Source organism: Phacochoerus africanus, chromosome 4 (genome assembly GCF_016906955.1).
Source record: "Phacochoerus africanus isolate WHEZ1 chromosome 4, ROS_Pafr_v1, whole genome shotgun sequence".
Classification (NCBI taxonomy): domain Eukaryota; kingdom Metazoa; phylum Chordata; class Mammalia; order Artiodactyla; family Suidae; genus Phacochoerus; species Phacochoerus africanus.
The window spans coordinates 133,649,491-133,672,101 of record NC_062547.1 but is presented as its reverse complement, the minus strand read 5'-3'; the positions used below and the strand labels follow the sequence as shown (position 1 = coordinate 133,672,101).

General features: G+C 42.6%; 1 protein-coding gene across 2 annotated transcripts in view; it reads right to left on the bottom strand.

The window, feature by feature from the left end:
* Positions 1-1,250: 1,250 nt before the first annotated feature.
* Positions 1,251-22,611, bottom strand: part of CDC42SE2 (CDC42 small effector 2) — a 77,103-nt gene continuing 55,742 nt past the window's right edge. The window contains exons 3-5 of one of the 2 annotated variants that reach the window (XM_047778557.1): positions 9,709-9,810; positions 4,595-4,710; positions 1,251-4,050 (exon numbers count right to left, since the gene is read on the bottom strand). In XM_047778557.1, coding sequence (XP_047634513.1) covers positions 4,612-4,710; positions 9,709-9,810 — 201 coding nt within the window. In that variant the 3' untranslated portion in view covers positions 1,251-4,050; positions 4,595-4,611. The other variant, XM_047778559.1, reaches the window with a different exon arrangement.

The following is a 22,611-nucleotide window of genomic DNA, read 5'->3' as shown; positions in this document are numbered from 1 at the left end:
GGGGTTAAGAACCCAGCCAGTATCCATGAGGATGTGGGTTCAATCCGTGGCCTCGGTCAGTGGGTTAAGGATCTGGTCTTGCTGCCAGCTACAGTGTAGGCTCAGGATACACCTTGGATCCAGCATCGTGGTGGCTGTGGCGTAGGTGGGCAGCGGCAACTCCGATTTGATCCCTAGCCTGGGAACATCCATATGCCTCAAGTGCAGCCCTAAAAAAAAAAAAAAAAAAAAATGATGCGATTAGGAGGCTGCATGCTCAAATCTGGTAAAAGCATTAAAAAATAACCAAAAACCATAGAACAAACCAAAAAATGCCCCCTCATCTCAGAAACATCCTAAAAATTGAAAGTCTAGGTGCCACAAAATAAAAAGTCAGTTTACTGTTTATTTAACGGTTTATTCTCTTACTGGACCAGTCTGGATGGAGCAAGCCGAAGAGGGGGAAGGTAAAATTTCTTACCAGTCTGCTGAAGGACGTTTTAAGCGGAGGGTGTGTATCAATTTTGTAGATTTTTTGCATTTTCACAATTTTAGCAAATTCCTGTCTCTGACAGTATTTTTATAGCTTTGTTCTACTTGTGGTGCACATTTTATGCACAGCCTTTGAAAGCAGGCACTCAAAATAGAGCGCCTAACCTCCCAACACGAGTTGCTTTGGATACATTTGATCTTATCCCAGTCGTTTAGAGTCCTTGGTCATGAGATGAGGACACGGATTATTAAAACTTTCTGAGATACTGTTTCCTAATACCCTGCACATTGATTTTCCCATTTTTAGGCACCGTGTGGCAATTCTCATGATACAGCCAAACCTGACTGCCTTATTGTCAGTACCTGACCGACATGCGAAAGAGTCTCCAGCAGGATCGGGTGAGTACGAAGTCAGTGTCGCCGGGCTGGGGCTCTCTGACAGCGCGGCTACATACGTGTCTGTCACGGGGACTGGCCTGTGCACCACAAGTATTTAGCAACCTCCCCGGCTTCTACCCCCACCAGATGTCAACAGCACTCTTTCCTTTCTCACCCAAACTATTTCCAGACCTTTTTCAAATATTCCTTGGGGAAACTAAAGTGCCCCTGATGGGAACCACCGTCCTATTTTAGGAGTAAACTTTCAATTCGCATACACAGTCTGTGATGATGGACATATTCTATAGTTGTTTAATATGACAGCATGACGGAGGGACAGAATTCTTAGTTTTATTTACTAAAGAAATTAAATATCTTCTTGAAAGAAAGGAACGACCTAACCAGGACTGAAAAACATTTATTGAATCAAAATCAATACTTTCTTTATTATCTACAAGCCAACACTGAACTCACTTTATTTAAGAATGAACACAATGTACAAAAAAAGTATGCTTATATTATAAAAATATGTCAATTTTATCTCCTGGGTGCTGAGCAGAAGTCATTTTAAACAAAATCAAGGCTAACTTGCGCTCTATAATAAAACTGCTATAATTTAATAACCAAAGTGAAAGCTCATACATCTTTCAAGGCCCCACTGCTAGATGCTGCTGCACTGGAAATGCTGAACCCAGTCATCGTGGTTCCCATTCCCGCTCTATGCTCAGCGGCACCACTCCACGCCTAACTCAGGGAAAGCACCTCGGGCAAAGGACACAGAACGCAGGTCATTGGTTAGCAGTTGTTAGCATGTATTTCAGCAAAGTATTAACAGTCAATCCTGTATTAGCTTCAGTTTTCAAAATGACACACATTGTTATGGGAAGCAAACGGCCTCCTGAGATTTAAAATCCCACCTATCAATGTGGGGATGAAGACTCCCTAAAAATCTGTCTCTAGGGTTACTAAGAATTAATGGTTGGTCATTTTCTTATTTTTTGAATCATTATTGGCACCTTCCTTGGCATATGGTCTTGCCTACAGTGTGGCTGCTTCGCCTGTTAAGTCAGTGGTGGCTGCAGAACAGGTAGAGGCTAAAGAGTGCAGCCTTTGGCTCACCAGAGATAGGCTCCAGTGCTCACTGGGATATTTGGTCCTTGGAGAATCAGAAAAGCGAGCGATTGGAAAAAAATAAAATCACATCGTGAGTTGGGGAAAAGGGACCGTGGCTCCCTGTATCGTTCTAGGAGTTAACAAGTATAGAATCAAACCAGACTACACAACATCAGCACTGACAATGCCAAAAAAACCTGTCCCTTAAAGAACTTGCAGAATGGGACTGCCTGTTGTGGCTCAGCGGCAACGAACCCAACCAGGGTCAGTGAGGACACAGGTTTGACCCCTGGCCTCACTCAGTGGGTTAAGGAGCCGGCCTTGCCATGAGCTGTGGTGGAGGTCACCGGTGAGGCTCGGATCCCACATTGCTGTGGCATGGGCTGGTGGCTGCAGATGCAATTCAAGCCTTTTCCATAAGCCATGGGTGCAGCCTTAAAAAGACAAAAAAAATCAAAAACAACAGAACTCACGGACTTTCACACAGCAGTGTCCCTGGCAGGCCCCCGACTCTGGTTGGGCAGAGTGGCACGCGGGGATATCCCCGAATGCAGTAGCCACACAGTGAATTAATGACATCAGATGAATTCAAGTTTCAAAGTTATTAACTGCACAATGCCTACTTTGATTACTAAGCATACACGTTTGTCCCTGACAGATTCTGCTGGGGATTGACACTATGAAGACTCAAAACTGCAGAAATAAGGACGGAGTAATCTAGTCCCCCTTGTACAGGTAAATTCCAAAGAACTGGGGGGGGGGGGGGTGCTTTCATATTTTGCCTATATAAACCTAATATTTATTCAGTTACCTCTTAAACAAGAACTCCTAAGGTGAAGAGAAAGGGATTAAAGAAGAGAAAATGATCCCTCTTTATGCAACTACCTAATTACAGCTTTCTAGGTCAGTTTTCCATGAGGCCCAGGTCCTGCATGAAGTACAAGTCTGACCAGATATAACCGTTAGGGCTGAAATGGACATAGGATTTACCGTTTTCATGAAGAAACATACTACTAACTGGCTTAGCACTACGCCCTCATGTGAAAGGAAAAGCATCTACAGAAGGACAATTGGTGAAATAATCATTTTGGAACCTGAGCCAAAGGTTTCTCACCAACACCTGAAGTCACCGAATAGGCAACAACACAGCCAGGTCAACTGTAGCTCTTGGCAACTTCCATTACGAAGAGGCCCAATGACTCTGGAGTCCACAGTTCGGAGTCCAGGCCAGAAGTTCAACAAACTGCTACTGGAAACAACTGGATGCCATAATACTAAACATAAACAAGTGAAAACGAAATGAGTACACCAAGAAATGAGCCACTTCTAAGACCAGGATGCTCAGAGTCCGATTGGATGAGGGTATTACACACACTCAGATACACAACCACACACCTGTTCACAATCCCAGGTCCTCACTCTCAAATAAATACATTGAACATTTACAACAGAATGAATGCCTTATGAATGCAAGCTTTTCTGTTACTGTAATTCTAACTGAATAAAAATCACACTTCTAAAATAAGCTACAAGTTGCCTTTTTTGTGAAACTGATGTGACTTGGTGCCACAGCCCGCCTCTCTCTAATAGCAGCAGTATCAACAACCCATGGGAGCCAAGAAGTGTTCGTTCCTTTCCAGCATCCCACGGGCTCCCACACAAGCAACTTCATAAAGCATGCAGATATTTACTCTGCTGGAGTTTCAAATGAAGAGCAGTGATCACTGTGCTTATACCTTCCAAAATATACATAAACGGTGACAAATTAACATGTAATAGCACGTCTCTGCTTACCAACGAAATCATAAGGCAGAGGGGGTGGCGGTGGAAAGAGAAACGTTAAAAATGGGGGGAAAATGCAAAACAGTGCTAGTAGCATTCACAAAAAAGATCATGCTAAAATCAGATCCATATTGATAAAAATTAATAATTAAGCCACAATCCAAAGAACTCTGTCCATGAGTCCAAAGGCATGCACGCCAGCTGAAGGAAAAGCAGGATTCTTCTGACAACAGTTTCTTCAGAGCAGAACAGTAACTTGTCACTGGAGTAATCACAGCAGGGTGAACAGGGTGCCAGCACACAGTTCTTTTTTGTAATTGAAGAGGAAAGAAAAGCAATCACGACAAAAAAAAATTAAACAACAGTGGAAACAACACAGAAATTCACAATGACCTATAAAACCGAAAGAAAAATCCAAATTATTCTCATACCTTTTTATAAGTTAGCTTTTTACTGAAAGGGGTATAATGACAGATTTAGCCATGATCGTGTTTAATATAAAATGACTACACATGGGATTTCCTGCAGTATCAATGCTCAGTAATTTCACTCATGTTTAAAGGACACATAAGAAACATCTTGTCACCAGAATCTCAAAGGCTCCCCACCACAAGAGGTCTCAAAGTACTTAAGTTTCTCATAAGCAAAAGAATAACCTGAAACTAATTATTCCAAAGGCGGTAACTTCTGATGACCATCATGAAGCCAATTAGAATATTTCTGCCTTTTAAATAGTACATTTACAATTTTTTTATTTTTTTTTTTTACAAATGAGAGCAAGATGTTTTTTAACCCTGAGGCTGAACTAAGCCTCTCTCGGGGAGGTTCCGGCCTGAGCTGAGGTACTCACCGGAGGAGGATCCGGGGCTATCCTGCCTTCGTGTCCACAAGCTGCATCTGCACGTTGGCAGCCATGCCGCCCCCGTAGCCTCCTTTAGACTGCATCTGGTTCTGGATGGAGCTGACCTGAAACAGGACAAAAACAGAACCAAAGTCAGGGGCTGACTGCAACTAAGCAATTCTTGTCTAACATTGTGCATGGGCTGCTTTTTCCAGAAGGGTATTTACTTTTTATAGGAAAAAAAATTTCTTTTATAGACTTACAAGTGTTCTCATTATAAGGAGAAATGGTGGGGCTATTGATGGAAGCATTTCTCTTTTTTTGCTACAACGCCCTTTCCCTGCTACTTTCTCCACTTCCCAATTTCAAAAAACTGGGAAAGATCAATTCAATGTTCTGTTCCTCAGCCACCTTAATTTATAAACACCTCACAAAGAGGATCACTCAATTACATGGATTAGAATCAGATAAAAAAAAAAAACGATGGGAGCCCCCCGGTGGCTCAGCAGGTTAAGGATCTGGTGTTGTCACTGCATTGGCTTCAGCTGCTCTGTGGCATGGGTTCGATCCCTGGCCATGGCTGAAAAAGAAAAACAAAAAAATAATTTGGAGCTGAAACAAATTCCCTGCCTCAAGTACCCAGGATGGCAGGCACTAAGAGCCTTTGCAACATAAGTAAATTCTCCTTTAAAAAAAGCAGTAACAAATATGAATGAAATTAGACTAATGAAAGCTAATTTTTAAAAGTCCATGTGGTAAAATTTACAACTTTAATACAGTCTTAGTCTAATTAAGCGAAAAATAGCTTAAGAACCCACAGACTTGGATTGTGGCCCAGACTGATTTATTACTGTTTTCACTCCGGGTGAACTATTCATCCTCTGTGCACATCCGGCTTCTTATCCATAAAACGGGTTAATGATGATACTCTCTCTTAACCACCTTACAGGGCTATTTCCTAATAGATTGAGAGGCATATGAATGCTGGGGTATTCTGTGCTTTGGCTGCAACGAACTTACTTGCAAACTGTGAAGTGCACTTAGTGTATCATATCTTAGTTTATACTAATTAGAAGAATATTGGAAGCAGAGAATAAGAGAATCAAGCTAGACGACAAAGGAGCAATGGTAAGTTGGAGGTGATGGTCTAATGGTCACGCGTCAGGGCACAGGTCTAATCACAGAGACTTCTGGAGATGAAAGGGGGTGGGAATATATCCATTCATTACTCAGCAAATACTTCTTGAGCGCTTCATGTCATAAAAACCTGACATATGAGGTGTCCTTTCATTGGTGAGCTTGAGTCAATTTGTTAAAAGTAATAAGGCATGTCCAGGTCATTTTTGGAGTAAGACAGGTTTAAATATATTCTGATTGAAAAGAATAACAAAATATAAAATGTGTGGCTTATTTAGATCCAACATAGTTTAAGTTAGAATCTGTGACCGGCTCTTAGATGGGTAAATTTTCACTCATTTGCTGAAAAATTCATTTATATGGAACTCACTCCAGTGACACGTTACTGTACTGTCTATATTCACGTTACGCAAATAATTACTTAAGTGAGGGCATTAAAAAAAGAAGCTGGAGTTCCCATCGTGGCGCAGTGGTTAACGAATCCGACTAGGAACCATGAGGTTGCGGGTTCGGTCCCTGCCCTTGCTCAGTGGGTTAACGATCCGGCGTTGCCGTGAGCTGTGGTGTAGGTTGCAGACGAGGCTCGGATCCCGCGTTGCTGTGGCTCTGGCGTAGGCCAGCGGCTACAGCTCCGATTAGAGCCCTAGCCTGGGAACCTCCATATGCCGAGGGAGTGGCCCAAGAAATAGCAAAAAAGACCGAAAAAAAAAGCAGCTAAAAATCTCCAGGCCTATGTAAACTTGTTCAGGTTGAGGGGCTATGACCAGAGGCTTGCAATTCACATTCATTTTCTGCTCCTTTCTAGTGACACTATGTTTTGATGATGAAAGGACTTCACCCTTGTAACAAGTAATTACCCACCTAATGTAACATACTAACTTTTATAGGTATTTTAAGCCTATTTTTTAAAAAAAATCTTTATATTTTTACATGGCATTCATAATGCCATGCAGCTTCTAAGAAAGAAAAATCTGTTTTCTTTTCAAAAATCAAATTTTCAATTTCAAATGAAAGCATTTGGATTTTATAGTAAGTAACCTGTCAGCACTGAGGTGAAATGTATTGACTGTGGATATACATTATTTTAACATGATAAAGTTATATTAATAAAAGAGTCACAGAAACCTTTTCTAGCAAGAAGTCAGTGTGAAAGGCAGTCTTGAGAAGAACAGTCTATTTAGGGGAAAAAAGAAACCAGTCATCTGACCAATCAGTAATGCGTGTGGCCTGGCTGTTCCGTAGCATCAAGCCCTGTTCCTAACCCTGCTGTTCAGTTCCTATGACAAACTTAAGAGACACTATTCCTTTTTTTTTTTGCCATTTCTAGGGCTGCTCCCACAGCACATGGAGGTTCCCAGATTAGGGGTCTAATCAGAGCTGTAGTTGCAGGCCTACGCCAGAGCCACAGCAACACGGGATCCGAGCCATGTCTGTGACCTGCACCACAACTCACAGCAACGCCGGATCCTCAACCCACTGAGCAAGGCCAGGGATCGAACCCGCAACCTCATGGTTCCTAGTCAGATTCGTTAACCAGTGAGCCACGACAAGAACTCCAAGAAACACTATTTCTTCAGATAAACAGCCTATTTATGGTTTTGTCTCATTTGCACTATTATTGCATAGAAGTCTCATTGGATCAGGCTTATTATACAAGTTCAAACTACTAAAGATACTTCCAGGAAAGAGGGATTGAATAATAGCTACCTTGCTAACAGAATTGCCTAAAGAACTCACTGCTCAGGGGTTCCCTGGTGACTAAAGAACTCACTGCTCAGGAGTTTCCTGGTGGCTCAGTTGGTTAAGATCCGGATTTGTCACTGCTGTGGCGGAGGTTCCATCCCTGGCCTGGAAACTTCCATATGCCTCGAGTGTAGCCAAAAAAATAAGCCCCTCACTGCTGTATTAGGGTTGGGGACAACATATCACTGTAGAGACAACACTCTAAAAGGCAATGAGTACAAAAAGCCTTTGGAAGATGCGTTTGGCTCTGAAGAGCTAAACCGCCTCAGAAGAAACTGGCTTCAGTAACCAAAGAGGGCAGCCTGCAGAACGCAACAGTTGAGGGCCTGTCCTGACCCTGCATCTTGATCGGCCCTGCAGGTACAGTCCTCAAGCTCTACCTAACTCTATGGCAAGAGAGCCATACACATCAATGACAGGCTTTTCACAGAGAGAGAGAATACCAGGCTGGAATCTTAAAGGAAATTCCAAAATGTGATAACTGTGATTTTAAAATGTAAGTACTACAAACTAAATACTTAATTTGTGCTATATAGTTAAATTCCACCCCACCCCCCTTTTTGGCCACCCTGCGGCCTATGGAGTTCCCAGGCCAGGGATCAGATCTGAGCTGCAGTTGTGACCTACGCCTCAGCTGTGGCAATGACGGATCCTTAACCTGCTGGGCCAGGCTGGGGATCGAACCTGTGTCCCAGTGCTGCAGAGATGCCACCAATACTGTTCTGCCACAGTGGGAACTCCTAGAGTTAAAATTTTAAATAAAGAAGTGGGGAAGAAGATGTGTTGATGAGAAATTAAAACATCACACATAATAAATTTGAAACCATTCATTCTATTTCTACATATATCACAATGACCTTAACACTAACAAAACTTAAGAGGGTCCTGTTTGGTTTCTTCCCGCCACAGATCCAGGAAACAAAGCTACTGAATTATATTTTAACAGCAACCTGACACCCCTTACACTTCCACAAAAGCACTCCAGTGTACTTTTCCTACGCATTTAAAACAAACAAGCTGTTTCCTTTCCAGGAAGCTACAAATGTCATCCCTTTCCCTACCTAGTAACTGCAGTGACAAACTTGTTTGCTGTATCCAGGATACTCATCTACCTACTTTACAAGTCTCTGTTCTCTTGTCAAGTCTTTTGTTAATGCTGTCCAGTAAGCCAGCATACGATGCACCATAATTTTGTGTTTATAGAAAGCCTTACTGACTCTCAGGTTCTAAACACTTGAGGAATCATTTAGACATATCTGTGCACTTTAGATTTGGGGGAAAGAGGCTCTGGATACATAGGGGCTTGCTTCATGGCAAAAATGAGGCCGAGCCCTGATAAAAACCCTGTACTGGTTTCTATTCTCCTGCTCTCTACTTTCTCAGATGAAAATTAAGAAGTAAGAGTTCAGCTGAGTTAATCTAAAGTCTATTCTAAAATTTACTGAAACCTCTATAAAAACCAGCAAATATGTACAAATTCTTTTTTTTTTTTTAAGGGCTGCATCTGCGGCATATGGAGGTTCCCAGGCTAGGGATCTAATCGGAGCTACGGCTGCCAGCTTACACCACAGTCACAGCCATGCAGGATCCAAGCCACATCTGCAACCTACACCATAGCTCACAGCAACACCAGATCCTTAATCTGCTGAGTGAGGCCAGGGATTGAACCCGCAACCTCACGGTTCCTAGTCAAGATTCATTTCTGCTGCGCCACAATGGGAACTCCCAAAATATGTACAAATTCTAATCCTCTGCTAAATGTATGAGAACTTATGTTACAGTAATAAATCACAAACATTCTAGTATCAGGTAAAGGCTAACATTTTATAACGTAAGTGCAAGAAACATGTCTGCAAATGACAACTAAAGGCATTTGGAATAGAGACTAAATATCACTAAAAAACTGATCTCCAAGTGGCTTTCATGGGGGGCATGAGAATCAACAGGATATTAACTTCCTGTCTGAACTCAAATCCTTTAATAAACGTTTTAAAGTACTGATTCAGAAGAAAGGTAGCTACAAACAGCTTAGTACAAACAGAAACAAACACATGGCTTGGCAAACCAGATAAGATTCATTTTTCCTTACTCATTTTCTCCTCTTTGATGCTCACACTAAGTATATATAGTCGCTGTCTATGATTCACTGCACATAATGCAGTCATTAAGAACATGTAGCTGTCACATGGGGACACGTGACCACGCCCTAAGGCCTCGTCTGCATGTCCGACCCACATACTTACCGAATTCATTCCGCTGAATAGGTCTCCTGACCCGACGTGAGCCGTGTGCACAAAGTTTGTGGGCTCTCCAATCATACTTCGGTCAATCCGCCGGCGCCTTTTCTAAAATATGAGGAATAACATGTTGAGAAAATGATCTTGTTAACAAAAAACTTATTCTAATGGATTTCTATATTTCGTACAAACGACTTTGTTTAATAATAAATTTACCCAGGACATAAAAAATACCTAAATCTTCGTATCACCATAGTCACTTCTTACGATGAGGTCCCGAAGAGAAATACATGCACAAAAAAATGACTGGTAAAGCAAAATAATGGGTTATTATTTAGAATTTAAAGTAGATTATTTGGTCGAACTTTGGCCACCCACAAATTTGTATAATAACCATTTAAATTTTATTTTTCAAAAAAGAGACAGAAGGGAGTTCCTGTCATGGCTCAGGGGAAATGAATCTGACTTGATCCCTGGCCTCGCTCAGTGGGTTAAGAATCCGGCGTTGCTGTGAGCTGTGGTGTAGGTTGAAGACGTGGCTTGGATCCCATGTTGCTGTGGCTCTGGTCCAATTTGACTTCTAGCCTGGGAACCTCCATATGCCTCGGGTGTGGCCCTAAAAAGACAAAAAAAAAAAAAAAAAAGAGAGAGAGAGAGAGAAAGAAAGAGATACAGAAGTTCCTGTTGTGGCTCAGCAGGTTAAGGCCCCGATGATGTCTCCATGAGGGTTCAGGTTTGATTTCTGGCTTCCCTCAGTGGGTTAAGAATCTGGTGTGGCTGTGGCTGTGGCATAGGCCTGCAGCTGCAGTTCTGGTTTGACCCCTGGCCTGGGAACTTCCATATGCTGCAGTTGCAGCCCTAAAAAGACAAAAAAATAAAAATAAAAATAGAAAAGTTAATCAGATCCTTAGACACTATGATTTAATTGAGGGGGGCCAGTGGCAGAGAGGCTCAGTGTCCTAATACCAGCTCTATGTCTCCCCATTTCCCTCCCCTTCAGTAGCATGCTTCTCCTGAAACTGCCATTTGCCTCAAAACTACGTAAGGCAAGTTACGAGTTTCCTGGATTAGGTTAGGATGCCTTTTTTTTTTTTTGTCTTTTTGTCTTGGGCCGCTCCTATAGCATATGGAGGTTCCCAGGCTAGGGCTCCAATCGGAGCTGCAGCCTCCAGAATACATCAGAGCCACAGCAAAGCAGTATCCGAGCTATGTCTACGGCTACGCCACAACTCACAGCAACGCCAGATCCTTAACCCATTGAGCAAGGCCAGGGATCGAACCCGAAACCTCACGGTTCCTAATTGGATTCACTAACCACTAAGCCAACCGGAACTCCAGGTTAGGATGCCTTTGAACACAGTGTTTTTATGTCTCCATCTATGAAATGCTGCTCCTGATAAATCCTAAAAACTTATCCAAACCCAGGTGACAGCTCCTTAGGATTACATGATTTTCTAGAAAGCCACAAAACCGGAGAGCTCAGACACTGCTTTCAGAAGCTAGCATATGCTATCTGCTGTCCTAACAGTCCTTTAGCTTTTATTGCCACAGATCAGAATTCCAAAAGAAGCATGTTGCTTTTCCTCTGAAGTATTTCTGTTCATTCTCAGAGTTCAGCAGTGACACTGGTCTATCTCCAAGCTTGCTGGCTTTCCCCTCCTGTGTTCTGAATGGCATGTGCAGTCCCCTCACGATCTGAACACAGGTTTTACTGTGTCCAGCCTGGAAAGGGTTTCTTCTGTTACTTCTCTAACATTGGTGCTCGTGTTCTTTTTTGCTATTTCTGGAGCTCCTGTTATGCAGCATCTGAACGTAAAGGGGGTGCGGGTGACGAGGGAGGGACGGTCTCTGTATGTGTGTAATCTTCCAGTGTCTTCTATTTTCATTATCTATTTTCTCTTTACGGTTTCACTGTATTATAAAATAACTTCACTTGATCCTCTTTGGGGGTCCACAAATGTTTTCTTACAGGCCAGAGAGTAAGTTTTTTGTTTTTTTGTTTTTTGTTTTTTTGTTTTTTTGCCTTTTTGCCATTTCTTGGGTCACTCCTGCCACAGGCTAGGGGTCCATTCGGAGCTATAGCCACCAGCCTCCACCAGAGCCACAACAACGCCAGATCCGAGCCGCATCTGCGACCTACACCACAGCTCACAGCAACCCCGGATCCTTGACCCACTGAGCAAGGCCAGGGATTGAACCTGCAACCTCATGGATCCTAGTTGGATTCGTTAACCACTGAGCCACGACGGGAACTCCAGAGATTAAGAATTTTAAACCTGCAGGTCATACAGTCTCTGTCAAAGCTTTGACTCTACTCTGTCATCACAGTAGGGAGGCAACTACAGACCAACAGGAGAACAGCTGTGATCCAGTAAACATTTATGCATATAAAAGGGTGGCAGGCTACATCATGGCTACAAGTTCTAGTTTGCTGACCCCAGCTCTAGATCAGTAATTTTTTCAGTGGTAGATACATTATTACTTTGTCCAATTATGGTCATTTTTTGGAAGCTCTTTGCTCTGCAATCACATTACTGCAATACTTTTTAATCTGAGAAGCTGTATTACAGGTTTTCACATTTTCCTCTCAAAAATGCTTTGCTGCATGAATTATAATCCATAACACCAGGGAGTGAGTGAAACACCTGTTCCTTTACTTCCTCAAATTTAGTTGCTTCAAGAGCCTTTTTGAAGGGTTAAGAAACTCAGTCCATCCTTTGGGGCCCTGCTCTGGCGAGCTGTATACAAACTTCCGGTTAAAATGATGTCAGGAAGCCAAGGAAGGGTCTAGATCCTTTGTCTACATTCTTCAGTTTTCTATTTCTTAGCACAACGCACTGACTTCCTGCACTGCTACGTAAGGAGCCTCACACAGATGCCCAGTTCCTAACCACAGGCTCGACACCCGCGCCATCCTCTCATGTGAGGGGCTAAGTGCCACCACCATGGGATAGTCTCTTCCACCCTGTTTCCCATTTCCCCCTAGATTCTGAGTGTGTCTATTTCTACCCACTCCATTCATACCATTTTCATCTGGGATGATACGGCTCAAGTCCCTACATGAGCCTTGAGAAGCAATGCTACCTTCTCTTTTCTGGGATTAAGGTAGGGAAAAGACAATGCCAACAGTAGGTTTGTGCCTGTTATCTTCTTGGTAAAACACTGTTATATTAAATTTGTCTTTTTAGAAACGTATGTGTTTTGGGTCCATCCAAATGTATCTTCAGCAGATACCTGGGTTGGACAAATTGTTGGGGCTTCTTCCCCAGGACGCCTCTTGACAGACAGGTAGAAAGGGAGGCTTTTGGGTTCCTGGTACATTCCAGACATGTGGAGCAAAGGGCAGAGGTCTACAGATGGACAGGGGTTATGTTTCATGGGCTCGTGGCATGTGCAGGGCTGCAGACTCTCCCCAAGGCCTTGTGTGACCAGCTTGCAGAGGCAAGAGCTTCTCAAGTACAGAGGGTGCTGCCTGGCTCAGCAACGGGCCCTCTCCAGCACATCTCAGTCAGTAAGATCTACTTCCAGGCCCCTGAAGTCCTGATCACCTCTGCCCTATGAACACACGGAAGCAACGTCTAATAGTTCTGAATCTGCATCATTTCCTCCGGAAGGGTGTGTTTGGGACTTGGCAGAAGGCTACTCTTGGCCGACAAATCTACATTAAGTGATTTATTCTAACAGGTGAATTCCTGCAGGAAGATGTTGGGAGAAAAGAATCACCATGGTGCACTCAGCCCACCACCCATCTCACCCAGAAATGTTTCTTCAAAGATGAATGAATGGATGTGCTTGCAGAATGATAGGCTTCTGAAAGAGGGGTATTAATACACACTCATAAATAATAATACAGCCAACATCCTGCATAATAAGGGACGGAGGATGTTCAAAAGGAGAAAACTGAAGGACAGGAAGACATCAACTTTCTTCTATCGCACCAGTTACGTTAGGTAACTAATTCATAATCTGAAAATGACTCCTTTTCAACTTGACCTTAACTGATTTGGGAAGCAGACTTTTCCTTTAGTCCTGGAAAGGTTCTTCATGCCATCTACTCTGACCTTGATTTTAGAGGATAAAAGTGCAAGTTTTCTCTTCTTCCTTTATTAAGGTTAGAAGGAACCTCACTTTTAAAGCAGGAGAAAGACATGATCACAATGGCTTTAAAAGGCTACTCCGGGGAGTTCCCGTTGTGGTGCAGCAGAAAGGAATCTGACTAGTATCCATGAGGATGTCCCCTGGCCTTGCTCAGTGCGCTGGCCATCCGGTGTTGCTGTGAGCTGTGGTCTAGATCACAGACGCAGCTTGGATCCCACATGGCTGCGACGTAGGCTGGCAGCTGTAGCTCCAATTTGCTTCCCTAGCCTGGGAACTTCTATATGCTGTGGGTGCAGCCCTTAAAAAAAATAAATAAATAAAAGGCTACTCCATGACTGCTTCAGCTGGAAAGCAGATTGGAGGAGGCTAGAAGGAAAGTTGTTGTAGGAGTTCCCATGGTAGTTCAGCTGTAACGAACCCAACTAGTATCCATGAGGACGGAAGTCTGATCCCTGGCCTCGCTCAATGGGTTAAGGATCTGGCACTGCCATGAGCTGTGGTGTAGGGCACAGATGTGGCTTGGATCTGGCATTGCTGTGGCTGTAGCATAGGTTAGCAGCTGCAGCTCCTGGTCAATCCCTAGCCTGGGAACTTCCATATGCTATGGGTGTGGCCCTAAAAAGACCAAAAAAAAAAAAAGTTGCTGTAGTAATGCTGATGAAAGGAAATTACTTGAATTCAACTAACAGCAGCAGAAGTGGAAAGGGTATAGATTCAAGCTGTGTTCAGTGGGTAAAATCAAAAGTACTTGGATGTTGACTGGATTGGAGAATTGAAAGAGAAATGTCAAGATGCACAGATTTCAGGTCTGAGTAGAAAGCACATGATTCACTGGGTTAGACAATACTGGAAGAGGGCCAGTCTTTAGGAAGGAGACGGAAGATTAAGAACACTGAATCTGAGATATCTCTAAGACATTCAAGTGAGATGAGGTTTTCAAGAAGACAAGTTGAATACATGGATACAGAATTCTGAAAAGAGCTAAACTAGAGATAGGAAATTAAGAGACACCAGAATAAAGCTGTGCAGGTTAATGAGACCCCCTAGGAACACAAGGGTACAAAGAACTCTTCAGTTTGGGTGGAGGAATAGAAGCCATTAAAGGAGGCCATGAAAGAACAGCTTAAAAGTGAGAAGCAAAGTCAGGCATAACTGCTTCAAAATGCTAAGGATTAGGCAACACTCTGAAAATTGGTGGGAGCTCAGCTGAAGAGAAACCTCTTTCCTGGATTCAGCAACATGAAGTGACCGTGGTGAGCGCTGTGCCAGGGCTGAGATGGGCTCAGGACATCAGGGGGATGGAGGAACCAGGAGGAGGGGGAAATGGAGAACAGAGACAGCTGTGGCTCAGGGGAAAAGAAGAAGCGAGGTCAGACTGATTGTTCCCCTTAGGAAAAGAAAGACTGGATGATGCTTCATTACTGATGAGAAAGAACAGAAAAAAAAGAGATGGAAGATAAAAAATAAAGGATTATCAACACTATAAGGTTCCAGAGAAGGTAGGAAGGATGGGATCCAGATATAGGCTGAGGTTCTTTAGACTTCTGTTTTAACTTTCTTAATCAAAAACCTTGATTCTAAGTATAATTACATTTCTGGGAGGCTGAGCGCACAAAAGTTCCCAGGCCAGGGATGGAACCTGGGCCACTGCAGTAACCCGAGCCAAAACAGTGACAACGCCAAGTCCTTAACTACCAGGCCACCAGAGAACTCCTAAATATTTTAAAATACAAAAATGTAGTAGTCTTCAGGCATATGCAGACATTTAAAGAACAACCCACTTTTTTGGGTGCAGTACTGAGAGTACAGGTTAGAGACGATATAAACTGTGGGCAAACAAGGGGAATTCCAGAGTCTGGCCTCTGCAAAGAAAAACAGGAAACGGCGCACTCCGCGCTGGTACGTATGAACTGCTGTCAGTGGCAGAGTCACGGTTTTTCCTGGAAACATGCTTTATTCTTCTTTATAGGGAACTTTACTAAAACTGTCAACCATCTGAGTAATTCTTGCTACCCTTAAAATATTAACTATTATTCCGTGTAAGGTCAAGGACCAGAGGTACACAAAAATGAGTAGTTTTATTACACGGTGAAGGGAAATAAAAGGTCTCTTCCCATTAAACGTATGTCAGTTATGCCTCATTAAAGCTGTGAAATCTTATAGAGATCCATATTACCAATTTTTTCAATGAAATGTGATGTCCTGAATTTGCTTTTAATTTCCCAGTGGTGGGGTGTGGGTTACTAAGTCAAGCAAGAGGGTCCTCCCATCAAGACCTACGGAGCCTGAGTACTACATACACGGGCGAAGTAGGGGGGTGGTCTCTTCTTTTCCTAAATAACGTTTAAAAAATAAGTTTTAAAAAAGATATGCTCATTTAGTTTCCTCCGAGTCTTATACCTTTACAGAAAAACTTATGCACTATGTATTGGTAAAAATGGTGTGACACAAATATGAATAATAAACACTTACTTTCATGTCTGATTTCCATCAGAACTTAATCTTGTCCTCATTCTTTCTGATGCCTTACACTTCTAAAATCATGCCCTACCCACCTCCTGTTTTCCTCCCCAAACTAAAGATACACGTTAGGCTTTTCAAAAATACAGTGCAGAGCTACCGCATTAACTAAGACTGTACAGCATCCACCTAGTTTAACACTGTTATTCCTACGCACCATTTATACCCTCGTATCACATAAAAATTATGAGGCAAACATGTATGAATGCGAAGTTTAGAGAAAGGATTATTCTGAGATTATTCTTCCGAACGATATGTCTTCTCTGGTTTCCTGCTCATCTGGCTACTGCCTCCATCCCTCTGCTTCTGGGAATCTTCTCCAGGATATCCTAGGTCCCCCCTTTCTTTCCTCTCCCCTGTCTTCACCGTATTAACTAACTCTACGCTGATGACTAGCAAGTCTATTTTTTCTGGGCATCAGACTATACACATGACTGCTTACTGGATACGTCCACAGGAATGTCCAGAGGATACTCAAATATGCCGGGTCCACGACCGAACATAGAATCTTATTTCCGTAACCTACTCCGCGTCTTCCTTCCCCATTCGGTGAACAATACTTCTAACCAGTACTTCAAGCCAGACCTGAGGGCTATTCCTCACACCACAGGAGCAGCACATCCTGTGGATTCTACCACCCTCTGCTCTCTCCATCCCCATGTCCCCGCCACAGCCTTAATTCCACCCCTACTCCAACATCACTGCAGCAGCCTCCTAACTTAATGCTTTGAGCTTTCCAACCTTCTCTACCTTCTCAATATTCTTTACCCTGTCTCTAGACATAGCTTTCTAAAGTACAAAACTGACCTCAGTCACCACTGTAAAGTCAATCAATAGCTTTCCAAAACTGGCAGGCTGAATTCAAAACTCTGCAGCCTACGAAGTTACTGTTTCTCACTCCAGGCTCGTCTTTTACTACTTCCTTTCATTCTAAGCTTTCATCTGCTACTTGAAATTCCCTCAATGTGCTGTGCTCTCTCACGTCTCCGTCCTCTACCTGGAAGGATCCTTCCCACTGTGCCTTAACTCGGGCCTCACTTCTTTATACCCTCTGCTCTGAGGTCACATGCTCCTCCTCTCTGTTCCCAGAGCACCTTGTGTTCACCTCCACCCAACTGTCCACTGATGGCACGTGTGCTCCTACAAGGAGACGGCCCATCAAAGGGGCCTGTGGGCCAGCACCACACAAAGCACAAAGCAATTCATCAACACTTGCTTTTTGCATACATTTATGAATACATAAACATCGCAATCACATGGTTTTTAAGGCTTAATTTTTATTTATTTATTTTTTGCTATTTCTTTGGGGCTGCTCCCACGGCATATGGAGGTTCCCAGGCTAGGGGTTGAATCGGAGCTGTAGCCACCGGCCTACGCCAGAGCCACAGCAACGCGGGATCCAAGCCGTGTCTGCAACCCAGATCGTTACCCCACTGAGCAAGGGCAGGGACCGAACCCGCAACCTCATGGTTCCTAGTCGGATTCGTTAACCACTGCGCCACGACGGGAACTCCAAGGCTTAATTTTTAAAACATTTTTGTAGCAATATAAACATTCCGCCTCCCTCACATTTCTACCATCTTGATCAAGGACAGCTTCTAGAAAAACAGTGATTACTTAGTGCCATTGAAAAGGCGACGCTTCCTCCAAGACTATTCTCTAGGCAGCTTTCTGTACAAACACACGCCACTGAGGAGCAATTTAAGGCCAGGTCCCAGAGGTTAACAGGAGTCCTAAGGTAACAGCAGTCTCAGATCCTTCTAGAAATGGACACCGATATGAAGAGAGAATGAAAGGGCCTGCCATCAGCGACAGTGAAAAGGCTGATGCTTTCAGGATATAAGACTGCGATCACTTACGCCAATGTGGCGTAAGGATTTGAAAGGCTGAAAGAGGAAGATAAGCCACTGACGTAACTTTGCGACCTGCAGAGAGAAGGCAGAAGTGAATCCCCTACCTGTGAACATATCAAATAAGCCCACGATTCCCACATTGCGTAGAGCAACCAGCAAATATCCAGGAGTCCACAAGACACTTTCAGTTTGAGGAAACACAGTGATACTCAACCGTGTGACCTTCTAACTCAAGGCAATTCAAAATTTCGATCTTAAAAGCACACACTCTTTGCAGCAACACAGCTCTTTCCAAAGCACATTTTTCAGTGGCTGCTGAGTAAAATGCCCAGGTATTGCGCAAAGGTCAGTATGGAACCGGAGAAGAGACTGGGGTGTTCAGTCTGACCCCACAGTTGGAGGAGCTGTGTGATGCCCAACAGGCAAAAACATCCCATAAATAATCACGGTTATTTGGGAATTAAATAAAATTTTATTTTTTCTATGTATGTATATTATTTTTTTTCTTTCTTTTTTTTTTTTTTTGTCTCTTTAGGGCTGTACCCTTGGCATATGGAAGTTCCCAGGCTAAGGGTTGAATCAGAGCTGCAGCTGCCAACCTACACCACCACGACAGCTCACGGCAACACTTAACCCACTGAGTGAGGCTAGGGATTGAACCCGTGTCCTCATGGATACTAGTCAGATTCTTTACTGCTGAGCCATGATGGGAACTCCCTGTATATTATTTTTTCAAATGGTGACTTGGCTTTTAGAACATAAACACTAACTTATTTAGACCAAACTAGTTAATAAATAAGTCTGTAAAGTATTTCTTGTGGCCTTAGGAACACCATGAAAAAATTACTGAAGGGTTAAGAAAAACAAAAACAAGTTTGGGGAGCCTCTGAAATAAACTAAAGTTAATTTTTTGAACTACTGACAGTGTGACTAGGCACTGGGTATTTCTCAAACAAACTAGTTTTTTTTCCTATGGTGCCAGTGACAGTGGTTCCCTAAGTATATGAGCTGCTTTCAAACTGCCTATTATCCATCCAGTTCATATGACAGGGAAGAAAATGACCTAACGGGCTATAATAATATAAAAATCCCACTAGGATTTTTCCTAGTGGGTCTTCACTTAAACAAAAAATGAAAACGCAAGTCAGGGTAGTCATGTCAGCAAGCTACAGGCAATGCCCTCACCCGAACCCCTTGCCATTTGGCACTGCCTTTTCATTCCTTAAGACCCGGCTCAAGCTTCACCTTCTGAACTGAGGCTGCTGAGCAGTCCTTGGTCTAACCATTCAGAGCACGAGGATCCTTATGTCAATTATAACACCTGAAATACTGTGTTGTCATGTACCTGCTTACAGTCCGATTTTCCTCCCATGCTAAGGGTTCTTCTATGACCACAGCTGTGTCTGACACATTGGACAATAAAAGGCTGCTGAATGAATAAAAGGATTTTAAAGAAACAATGACAGCTCAGTTCTCTAGAAACTGTTTGTGTTATCCAGTATTATGACCAAATACTTCTCAAGGACCTATTACATACGGAAGATGGAAAAAACGTGATGCCAATTATTTTATATTTATGCACAAAGAGTTATTTATGTGTTTTGTTTTTTCTGCTTCAAAGTAATGCTATCTGCCACAGAGTATTTCAGTTGTCATCGCTGTTCCCTAGCGTTTATACTGGATGACACCTCGAAAGCAAACTTTACATCAGGATCACTGCAGGTGAGGAGGGTGCTGTTTGAACACAGGCTGCTGACCTTTCTTTGCAAAATTTCAGATCCACCAGGTTTAAAGCAGGTCTAGGAATGCACATGGCTAACGGAGGTGATACTGATCACTCAGTGGATTAAAAACATTGGCTCTGAAGATTTAGAGGTGAGCATTTTAAAACAATTTGTAATTCTTAAGAGTCTTACTACATAGGCATATTGTCAAGCACTTTATTGTTGCTGTTCTTGCCCCGCCCCCCGCCACAGCATTGGGAAATTCCCAGGCCAGGGATGGAACCTGTGCCACAGCAGTAACCAGAGCCAAAGCAGCGACACCACCAGATCCTTAACCTGCAGAGCCACCATGGAACTCCTCTAAGTAATTTAGATACAGGAATTCACGTGATAATATTTCAAAAAGAAGTATGTGATGTTTTAATATTCCCTTCAAATCTGAGAGCCTCTGGCAATCGCTGACTTGGGATCTCTAGACCATTGCTCAAGTCCCTACCTTATAGTCACACTTGTTAACCCCTTGCAATCCCTGAATAATATTTTACAATTTGTGTGTGTGTTTTTAAATTATATGGAGAGACATCAGGCTGAACAGTTATCATTAAAAACCTCTGTAACGACCAAGCCACCAAAGAATGTTTTTTCAATCAATAGTTTTTCATCAAAAAGAGGAGGCCATTCACTGTAGCCAACAAAGAAACAGTTCTTAACGAGCTATCACCCCAGGGCTCAGTGTACAGGGAGCAGTCAGGCATGCCCATATATCTCGGTCTTTCCCTGCAAGAGGCCTATGTGCACACTTGAAAAGCTGTTACCTGAGGCTCAAGCTTCCAATTTGGCACACATACAGAGAAAGGAGAAGACAGTGCCCAGAGTAAGATACTGTACCATCTCCACATTTTCCCTCTTGCCTGTTCCAGGTCACCCCTTGTCTTCCTGGAAAGAGCTCACACATACATGTGGTGCACTGCTTTTACAGATGCCTCCCACAGCACAGAGCTTTTGATGGCCTGGCTTTGACAGCCAGCAGAGCGTGAGGTCACATGTCCCAAACCATGGAAAAAAAACCCAATCAACTAGTTCTTAATTAGCTCTCACTCTCATGGTTCAATGCAGAGGGAAGAGACAGAAAACACTTAGCTCCCAATCTTTCTGTGAGAAGAGTCTACCTGCATAGTTTCAGAGATGCTGCCTGCGTCTAGGTGCTGACTGAGATCCTCCCCTTTGGGACACTGAAAGGCTTTGGCACATGCTCAATGGCAAAGAAGGTGGCTCTGGACAATCACAAGGCTGAGAGACAACCAAGAACTTGGACCAGGCTGAATAATAAGGTTCAACTGCTACATGTGACCAATACATCACACCTGGGAGAGGTGGCTATTTTATACAATGAAAAGAAACCAACACTGGGACTATAGGAAAAGGAAGACACAGAGGAACATACTCCAAACAAAATAACAAACAAAACTCCAAAAAGAGACTCTAATAAAATGGAGGTTAGTGATTCATTCAACTGATAAGAGAGTTCAAAATTAAGGCCATAAATATCTGAGGTCAGAGGACAACACATGAAGAAAGTAAGAATTTCAACAGTGAAGTAGAAAATATAAATAAAATAGAGAATTTCAAAAGTAAGAATAGAACCTATAAATAAGTACCAAAAAGAAGTAATACAGAGCTGAAGAACACAATTACTAAACTGAAAAATGCAACAGAGGGGTTCCACAAAAAACTAACTTGTGTAGAACAAAGGGCAGTAGAATGTATCCAATCAGAGGCAAAGAAATAATGAAAAAGAGTGAAGATAGCTTTAAAGGACTTAAGAGACAATATTAAGCAGACCAATGTTCACATTATAGTGGCACCACAAGACACTGAGACCAGAGCAGAAAGCTTATCTGAAAAAACACTGGCTGAAAAATTCCCAACCTTAGTCAAAGAGACAGATATCCCGATGCAGGAAGTCAAGAGTATCCAAATGAAATGAATACACAGAGCTGCACACTGAGACACATTATAATTAAATTGTCAAAGATCAAAGACAGAAAAAAAATCTTACAAGCAGCAAGAAGAAAACCCACAACAATTTGTTACATACAATCTGTTACATAAAACCTAACCTCCCCCATCTCCTTACCCCCTCGGATTTTGAGGCAGAAACATTACAGAATGAAAGGAGTGGGAAGATATATTCTAGCGGCTAAAAGAAAAAAACCCTGTCACCCAAGAACACTCTACCAGCAAAGCTGTCATTCAAAAGTGGAAGAGAGAGAAAGTTTTCCAGACAAGCAAAAACTGTAGAAATTCATCACTAGACCAGCCAAAAGAAACATTTAATGTTCAGTTCTCAAGCTGAAATGTGAGGATGATAATTAGTAACAGGAAAGCATATAAATGTATAAATCTCACTCTTAAAGGTAAATATATAATTAAATGGTGGTGAGAAAACCAAGAGCTTTATACTTATAAACCTAATATAAATATTAAAAGATTAAAAGATTAAATTAGTAAAAATAACAACTACAATAGTTTTTTAATAGTTATGAAAAAGATATAAAGATACAAATTTTAACATCAAAAACTTAAAATGTGGAGTTCCCACTGTGGCTCACAGCAACAAACCCGACTAGTATCCGTGAGGATGTGGATCTGATCCCAGGCCTCGCTGAGTGGGTTAAGGATTCAGCATTGCCATGAGCTATGTGGTGTAGGTC